The following is a 9,731-nucleotide window of genomic DNA, read 5'->3' as shown; positions in this document are numbered from 1 at the left end:
TCTAAGCACGTGAGAGAGAGTGGGCACCTCCCAGAACATTGTATTGTGCCGCGCCCAACAGAAATAACCCAGGTGGATAGCTCCTCAGTTGCTCATAGAAAATCCCACCTTGGAGTTTACAAAGACTTACGGGTAGAAAAGCCACACTAAGTAATTTACTACACTGCAGGTATATAAATCTCTAAATTTAAACAGAGCAAACAAAAGCAAACTACCAGATTCCACTAGATCTATTCATTACTATTTAAAAAAAAAAAAAAAGCTAAAAAGGAAGAAAATGTCTGTGCTTAGGGTCAAAAGTTACTCAAGCCAACAAATAACAAGATATCACAAAACTAAAGCATCTATGGACTCCTTCATCCAGAACTGCAATAATGAAAACACAGCCCAGTACAGCGGAAAAAGCACTGGACTGAGCAGGGGGCCTAAATCCTAGTTTGGCTCGACCTTGTGTAACCCACGGCAAATTTGCTTCTTCATTTATAAAATAAAGAGATGGGGCTGGATGATGACTAAGGTTCCTTCAAGATCTAAAACACTATAATCCTATAACATGATTTAAAAAATGCTGAAATAAACTAGATTCTGGTGAGTCAGTATCAGGAGAACAAACTTACCAACTAAAACCTAAAAATGACAAAGTGAGATTTATTCCAGGAATGCAGAGATGGTATAAAATTAGAAAATCAGTCAAAATAATATACTACATCAATAGAATAACAACAAAAAGAACCACATGATCATCTCTGTAGGTGTAGAAAAGCACTTTATAAAATCCAACACACTTTCATGATAAAAACACTAAACAAGACTAGAATAGAAGGAAAATGCCTCAGTATGATTTAGGGCATACAGGAAAAGCCAACAGCCAACATTATATTTAATGGAGAAAGATTGAGAGCCTTCCCCTTGAAATCAGAAATAAGACAAGGGTGCTCACTCTCACTACTTATATTCAATGTTGTATTAGAAGCACTGGCCAGAGCAATAAAACAAGAAACAGAAATAAAAGTATCCAGACCGGAAAAGAAGGAGTGAAATTATCTCCATTTGTGGATAATCCTATATCCACCACTCATCTATCATTTTGTCATTCTGTGGTAGCTTGCGCGTTGCTGTGATATTGGAAGCAATGTCACCAGTATGTCAAATACCAGGAGTGTCACCCATGGTAGACAAGTTTCAGCAAGTCTCCAGATTAAGACTAGGAAAAAGGACATGGCCAGGTCCACATCTGAAAAAACTGTCTACTGAAAACTTTATGAATATGCAGTGAATTGCTTGATGTGGTCCTTCTAGCCATTGTCCTCCATTCTGTGGTGTTTTGTAAATCCCATCATCCATGCCACTTTGGGGTGGTGTGGTAGTTAAGATCAGGTATCAACTTGGCTGGGCAGCTGGTAGTAGTCATTCCCTATAATGACTGGCAGTCGACTCTGTGATGGGATTTAGGTTAATTCTGTTGGGGCAACACAGGTGGAATGTATCTTGAGTCCTGCCTTGCTGGAGGGTATACCTATGAATCTCCTGGGAATATTCGCTCTCCTCTGGCTCCAGCTTTGTGTCTTGGATCATCCTCATCTCACCCATGGACTTGGGACAGCAGCCATCATCTGATCTGCTGATTGAGGTTCATCAAACCCCGAGAGCTGGGAGGATCTGCCAGACCTACTCACGGACCCGGGACTCGCCAGCCTGCCAGCCTCCACCACTACTACGTGAGACGAACCCTTGGGTGTCTGTGAGTTCTGTGAGGTGTTACAGTGAAATACAGAACCCTAAGACTGGGAAAATTTACTGGGAGGAGGAGGAGGAGGAGGAGTTAATGTCTGAAATGATGGAGTGGCACGGTAGTTTGGACATTTGGGACATCTTTAACCTCCGTCTCATGGGGACTGGCCCCGTGCTGATCTTTCTAAGAGAAATTGTTCAAGCAGAATAGCATGGAAACACTGTCAGATTATAGTGTTGGAAGATGAGGCCCTTAGGTTGGAAGGCACCCAAAATATGACTAGGGAAGAGCTGCTTCAAAGTAGGTAGACCTACTGACATAGATGGAATAAAGCTTTCTGGACCTTTGTCTTCTGATAAGGTATGACTCAAAATGAGGAGAAACAGCTATAGACATCCATTAATAATTGGAAAATGGAATGTACAAAGTATGAATCTAAGAAAATTGGAAGTTGTCAAAAGTGAAATGGAACACATAAAGATTAACCATCCTAGGAGTTAGTGAACTGAAAAGGGCTGGTATTGGTCATTTTGAATCAGATAATCATACAAAAGCCAAAATACAACCTTGAGTACATCTCACCTGAAGTTAGATACCATCTGAAAAACAGATTGGATGCACTGAATACAAATGTCCAAAGACCAAAAGAGCTGTGGGATGACATCAAGGAAATCATACACAAAGAAAGCAAAAGGTCATTAAAAAGACTGAAAACAAAAGTCTAAAATGCATATAAGAAGAGACTCTGAAATTTGCTCTCTGAACTGAGAGTGGCTAAAGCAAATGGAAGAAATGATGAAGTAACAGAACTGAACAAAGATTTTAAAGGGCAGCTTAAAAAGACAAAGTAAAATTTTATAATGAAATGTGCTAAGAACTGGAATTAGAAAATCAAAGGGAAGAACACGCTTGGCATTTCACAAGCTGAAAGAACTGAAGAAAAAATTCAAGCCTTGAGCTGCCATACCGAAGGATTCTAAGAGCAAAATATTGAATGATACAGGTAGCATCAAAAGAAGATGGAAGGCATACACAGTCACTGTACCAAAAAGAACTGGTCAATTTTCAAGCACTTCAGGACACAACATATGATCCAGAACAGATGGCATAGAAGGAAGAAATCCAAGCTGTACCGAAGAGACTGGAAAACGAGGCTCCAAGAATCGATGGAATACTCATTGAGACGTTGATGAGGATGCAACAAAAGGATGCAGCACTGGTGGTGTGTACTCGTTTATGCCCAGACAGCTACCTGGCCAATAGACTGGAAGAGATCGTATCTGTGCCTGTTCCAAAGGAAGGAGACCCAAGAGAATGCAGAAATTATCAAGCAGTATCATTAAAACCACACATAAGTAAAATTTTGTTGAAGATAATTCAAAAATGCTTACAGCAGTACATCAACAGGGACCTGTCAGAAATTCAAGGTGGAATTAGAAGAGGATGTGGAATGAGGGATATCATTGCTGATCTCAGATGGATCTTAGATGAAGGCAAAGAATACCAGAAAGATGTTTACCTGTGTTTTATTGACTATGCTAAAGCATTAGACTGTGTAAATCTTAACAAATTATGGATAACATTCAAAAGAATGGCAATCCCAGAACACTTAATTGTATTCATGAGGAACCTATACATAGACCAAGAGGCAGTGGTTTGAACAGAACAAGGGAATACTGAATGGTTTAAAATCAGGAAAGGTATGCATGAAGGTGTGTCCTTTCACTATAATTATTCAATCAGTATGCTGAGCAAATAATCCAAGAAGCTAGACTTTATGAAGAAAAGTATGGCATCAGGATTGAAGGAAGAGTCATTAACCACCTGTAATATGCAGATGACATAATCGTGTCTGCTGAAAGCGAAGATGACTTGAAGCATTTATGGATGAAGATCAAAGACTATAGCCTTCAGAACGGATTACAACTCGACACAGAGAAAACAAAATCCTCACAACTGGACCAATAAGCAACACAATGACAAGACTGAAGTTGTCAGGAATTTCATTTTACTTGAATCCACAAGCAATGTCCAGGAAAGCAGCAGTTAAGAAATCAGAGGTCATACTGCACTGGGCAAATCTGCTGCAAAAGACTTCTTTAAAAGTGCTAAAGAATGAAGATGTGACATTGTATGTGAAAGCTGAACAATAAATAAAGAAGACTGAAGAAGAACTGATGCATTTGAATTGTGGTGTTGGTGAAAATACGGAAAATACCATGGACTGCCAGAAGAACAAACAAATCTATCTTGGAAGAAGTACTGCTGGAAGTGAAAATGGGCAGACTTTGTCTCATGTACCTTGGTCACATTGTCAGAAGGGACCATTCTCTGGAGACGAATATAATGGTTGGTAAAGCAGAGACAACAAAAAAGGGGGAGACCCTCAATGAGATGGATTGACACAGTGACTGAGATGATGGGCTCAAGCAGAGCAAATATTATGAGGATGCAGCAGGACTAGGCATTGTTTTGTTTAGCTGCACATAGGGTTGCTATACATTGGAGCCGACTTGACAACAACTAATACCACACCACAGTACAGTAATCAAAACAGCCTGGTGCTAGTGTAACAACAGGCTCATAGACCAATGGAATTGAATTGAGAGTCTAAAAATAAACCTATACATCTAGTCAACTGATTTTTGACAATGGTGGTAAATCCATTTAATAGGGAAAGAAGAGTCTCTTCAATTAATGGTGCTAGGAAAACTGGATTTCCACATGTAGGAAAATGAAACAGGGTCCATCCGTCATAGCACACACAAAAACAAATGCAAAATAGATTAAGGACTTAAATACACACACTAAAACCATAAATCTCTTAGAACGAGCATGGGTAATCCTGTTAGGCCTAAAAGCACAAATAGCAAAAGACAAAATAAATAAATAAATGGGACCTCATAGAAATTAAAAACTTTTGCACATCAGAAGACCTTCCCAAAAAAGTGAAAAGACATTATCTTCAGAAAACCATACTTCTGACATGAATCTAAAAACCAAAGTGTATATAAAACTTTGACAATTTAACAACAAAAACATAAATAACCCAATCACATAAAATGGGCAAAGGACTTAAAAAGAGGACATTCAAATGGCCACCAAACACATGAAAAGATGCTCAGTGTCATTAGCCATCACAGAAATGCACATCAAAACCACAATGAGATATCATTCACCAGGATGGCTAAGATAAAAAACAGAAACAGAAAATAACAAATGCTGGTGAGGATTGGGGGAAATTGGAACCCTTACCCATTCCCAAAGGGGGTCGCTATGCATAAGTTGGAACTGACTCGATGGCAGTGAGAATGCACTGCCCGTGGGAATGCAAAATGGTACAGCCATTTTAGAAAACAGTGTGGCAAACCAAAAACCAAACCCACTGCCTTCAAGTCGGATCCAACTCATAGCGACCCCTCCTTGGGTTTCCAAGGCAGTATCACTATGGAAGTAGATTCCCCCAACCTTCCTTCTGAGGACCAGCTGGTGGGTTTGAACCACTAGCCTTCTGGTTAGCAGTCAAATGCCTTAGGCACTATACCACCAGAGCTCCCCTAAATATAGAACTACCATATGACCTAGCAATTCCACTCTGCGGTATACCCAAAAGACTTGAAAGTAGACATTTAAAAAGACTTGGACATCAATGTTCATTGTAGCACTACTCACAATAGCCAAAAGTGGAAACAATCTAAATGCCTATCAACAGATGAATGGTAAACAAAATATGGTACATACATATAATGGAATACTTCTCAACCAGCAGGAGAAATGAAGTCATGATATATGCTGCACTATGGATGGAGCTTGAAGACACTATGTGAGCGAAATCAGCCAATCAAAAAGGATAATTATATGATCTCACTTACATAAACAGACAAATAGATCAGTTAGCTCCTGTTTCATAACAAGGGGCTATATTAGTTATTGGTATGAGTTATTTGTTCAAAGAGTGCTGTTTAGGGCAGTGGTTCTCAACCTAGGCATTTTTTTTTTTTATTATTGTGATTTGGGCGAAGATTTACAGAGCAAATTCACTTTCCATACAGCATTTCACATATACTTTGTCTCATGTCATTGACCACAGTTTACCACAATGCAACAGCTCCCCTCCAACTTCCTCCCCTTTGTACCACTTCCCAGTGTCCATCCCTCCATACTCTCCTGCCCCCTGAGCTGTCTCCCTGTGCATAAGCAGCCCTTCCTTCTCCCATGATTGTTCTCTCTAGGGCGTGTGTCTACTTGAGGTAAATGTTTAACTCACATGTCAACCTAGGCATTTTTGCCCTCTCCCCCAGGGACAGTTATTTGACAATGTCTGGAGACATTTTTGGTTGTCACAAATGGAAGGTACAACTGGCATAATGAGTAGAGGTCAGGAATGTTGCTAAACATCCTACAATACCCAGGCAGCCCTTGGCACCCCAAAAACAAAGAACTATCTAGCCCAAAATGGCAAGAGGGCTGAGGCGGAGTACATAGTGGCTAAGGCACTTGACTGCTAACCAGAAGGCTGGCGGTTCAAACCCACCAGCCACTCCTCAGAAGGAAGGTTGGGCAATCCTACTTCTGTAGTGATACTGCCTCGGAAACCCAAGGAGGGGTCGCTATGAGTCGGGCCAACTCGATGGCATATAACAACAACAACACAGCCTGCATTCTCAACAAGGGTAATGCTGCTTGCCCCAAGGGGGATGAAACTTAAGTTCCTGGAGAGAGGCAAAAAAAAAGTCTCTTTATATAAAAGCACAGATAAACATACACTACATAAACAGATATACAGTTTATCTGTGTATTAAAATTTCATGTACGTGTTGAGCGACAATTAGGAAAAGTGTCTAACAAGATTCTTTAGAAAGACAACAATGAAAAAAAGAAAAGCTTGAGAAACATTGGTCAAGAAAGAGAGGGTGGTACAGCACAGTCTCATTGTTACAACAGTAAAAAAAAAAAAACCGAGGAAACCCTAAAAGCTCATTTTCACAAGTACTGTATAGGAGCAATAACTGTTTGCACATCTTCTCTATGTGGCAGGCACAGTGCTACTCTGTACCTACTTTGTTTCAAATTCTACATCTCCATGAACTCATTTAATCCTCACAACAATTTTATAAATCAAGGCGACTGATACTGATCATTCTAAATTTACAGATTAGGAGACTTTAACATCAGAGATACAAAATATTTTGTCCGCGGTCTCAGGGCTAAAAGTGTGCTGAAATAACTGGAATGCAGGCCTGACTCCAAAGCCCAGACTCCTTCTACTTCACCATTCTGTTTCCCATATAAAGTTCGGTTTATTCAGTAGGTCTTTCATAATTGCACCTACTAGACCTGTCATTGCACCGATTATTAAAACGCTCAACTTCAGCGAGGTCATCGGACTAGATAATGGGTGGAACCAAGGGGTGCATTTGCTTCCCTTTTAAGATCTATCTCGAATAAATAGGTAGTCATCTTTGTACAGGAGAGCAGAGTTTTGAAGCTGAGATCCCCTAGGATCCGAAAAGACAAAACCAGAACCTGCTGAGGGAAGCACTGAGAAGCCCTAATAGCAGTCTTCGCATCTTAAGAATTTAGTCGAGGGCCGCCAGTCTCCTCGCCGATAAAATAAACGTGTGGACCAGCTTCATCAGCGAGTTTCCTGGCGGAAAAGGAAGAGATCACTAGGGCTTTAGGCCTAGATAGGAGACGATGCCCCAAGGATCCCAGAAACACATCACTCTCACCTCCAGGAGCCCCTGGAAATGCAGCTGCCGCTGGCCAGATCCCTCCCAGGTTCGCCTTACTTACTTTTTTGATATTGGATTTGGAGGCGGGATGAAAGTCCTTCTTGCACATGAAGTTGGCAAAAGATTTCCCCATCTTGGGGTCTGATCTGGTGAGGGTATCCTCTAGATCTGAAAACAACGTAAACAAACTTCGCTTCCTAACCGGAACTGCGCCTCTGGCGGCAGCGGGAACTTCCGAGGTCAAAGGTGACAGCTTCCGGCAACCTACGTCTCTGCCTGCAGCTCCTTGTCCCTTCTCTCTGGGAGAAAATTTTGAGGCCAGGTGAGGGGTGTGCATAGGGGTAAGGGCGTGCGTAATTGAGGTAGGAACCCAGAAGACTTGGATTGCCGCCCAGCGCTGCGGTCACAGTGGGGTGGGCAGCGTAGTATGGAGTGGGTGATCCTGGCTAATCAGCAAAAGGTGCCTGAAGTTCGAGCCCATTACTTTCAGTGAACTCTACTTCAAGTTACAAAACTTCTGTAGCGGTTTTCTCATCTGTGTTATAGAGATAGTAATTTTCACCCTCACACACTGTGTTTTTGAGGATCAAACGTTGTGTTGTTTCTGAAAACATTTGGTGAGCTGTAAAGTACTATAAAATACAATGCTAGTTCCACGAGAGCGCAGACCATGCCTATTTTGTTCACAGCTGTATGGTGCCTGGCACAGATAAACAATTGTCGGATGCTGAAAATGCGTTATGGTGGTGGTGGTGGTGTGCGGTCAAGTTGATTCAGACTCATAGCGGCCCCAGGTGTAGAGAAGAATTGCCTCACAGGGTTTTCTAGGCCACTCCTCGGAAGGAAGGTTGGGCAATCTACTGCCAAAGTGATACCGCCTCGGAAACCCAAGGAGGGGTTGCTATGAGTGGGATCCAACTCGAGGGCAGTGCGTTTGGTTTGGTTGGTTTGGAATTTTAACCGTGGAGTAGTGCCTAAAGCATTTGACCGCTAACCAGAAGGCTGGCGGTTCAAAACCACCAGCCACTTCTCGGAAGGAAGGTTGGGCAATGTAGTTCCACAGTGATGTTGTTGTTGTTGTTGTTGTTATGTGCTGTGGAGTCACTGCCTTGAAAACCAAAGGAGGGGTCACTATGAGTCGGATCCGACTGGAGGGCAGTGGGTTTGGTTTGGTTAATCTTTACAGGAGTAGATCGCCAGGTCTTTCAAGGAGCTGCTGGGTAAGTTCAATCAGCATACTTTACTGTTAGGAGCTGAACAAGTAACCATTGCGCCACCAGAGGTCCTGTGGAAAGGTTTACCCACTACCGTGTTGTTGATTCCGACTTACAGAGGCCCTATAAAACAGAGTAAACTGCCCCATAGGGTCTCCAAAGCTGTAAATCTTTGTGGAAGAAGGCTGCCAGATCTTGCATGAATAAAACTAAACCCACTGCCATCTAGTAGATTCCAGCTCAAAGCAAGTCTCATAGGGTTTCCAAGACTGTGAATCTTTACAGAAGCAGACTGCCTCCTCTTTCTCCCACAAGCAGCCCAATGCCTTAACCATAGCGAGTTAAACCAAACCAAACCAAACTCACTGGTGTGGAGTCAATTCCAACTCATTTTACAGAGGCAGACTGCCCCATCTTTCTTACACAGAGCAGCTGGTGGGTTGGAACCACTGACCTTTTGGTTAACAGCCAAATGCCTTAACCACTACACCATCAGAGCTCCTTTGACCACCCATTAGGACTTAGTAAAAAGGCAATCAAGACTTCCCCTTCTTGATGGCTAAGGTACCTTCCTAAGTAGGTGGCAGGTTTCCTTACCTGCCCTACAATAAACAGCTCAGGTCACCTAGTTCAGCTTGGTGGCCTTTGGGACAGGGTTTGGGGAGGACACTGCTTCTATTGCTCTAGGGGGATACACCAAATAAGTCCTTTCCATGTTACAAGTAAGGTTTTTGTGAGAACTTTCTCCCTGCCCAATAACAATTACTTTCAAGTGTCTAGTATGTTCCATGCACTGTGCAGACTGCTTTAAACAGTGTTTTATTAAATTCTCGCAACAGCCCCAAGAGATGGTGTCTTTTGTTTTACTGATGAAGCAGGAGATACACAGAGAGACTAAATAGCCTGCCCAAATTAAGTAGAGCTAACTTTGGAATACAAATAAAAGTGATCCAGGGCATAAAGTTTGAAGTACACACATAGAAGAGAAACAATGGTGAGACTTCTCTCTTCCCATCAATGAGAAAAAGAGAAAAACCCTTAGGAGTTTCA

General features: G+C 41.9%; 1 protein-coding gene across 1 annotated transcript in view; it reads right to left on the bottom strand.

Moving 5' to 3' along the window:
- The window catches only part of CIR1 (corepressor interacting with RBPJ, CIR1), a 47,661-nt gene extending 40,061 nt beyond the window's left edge, over nt 1–7,600 (bottom strand). The window contains exon 1 of the mRNA XM_007952698.2: nt 7,529–7,600. Within this exon, the coding sequence (XP_007950889.1) occupies nt 7,529–7,600 (72 nt within the window). The remainder of the gene's footprint in view (nt 1–7,528) is intronic.
- Between the last annotated feature and the right edge of the window lie 2,131 nt (nt 7,601–9,731).

This window comes from Orycteropus afer, unplaced genomic scaffold (assembly GCF_000298275.1).
Source record: "Orycteropus afer afer isolate SDZICR_OR568_19922 unplaced genomic scaffold, OryAfe1.0 scaffold00001, whole genome shotgun sequence".
NCBI classification, from domain to species: domain Eukaryota; kingdom Metazoa; phylum Chordata; class Mammalia; order Tubulidentata; family Orycteropodidae; genus Orycteropus; species Orycteropus afer.
Note: the sequence above shows the minus strand (reverse complement) of the source record. Positions and strands in the feature narration are given on the sequence as shown.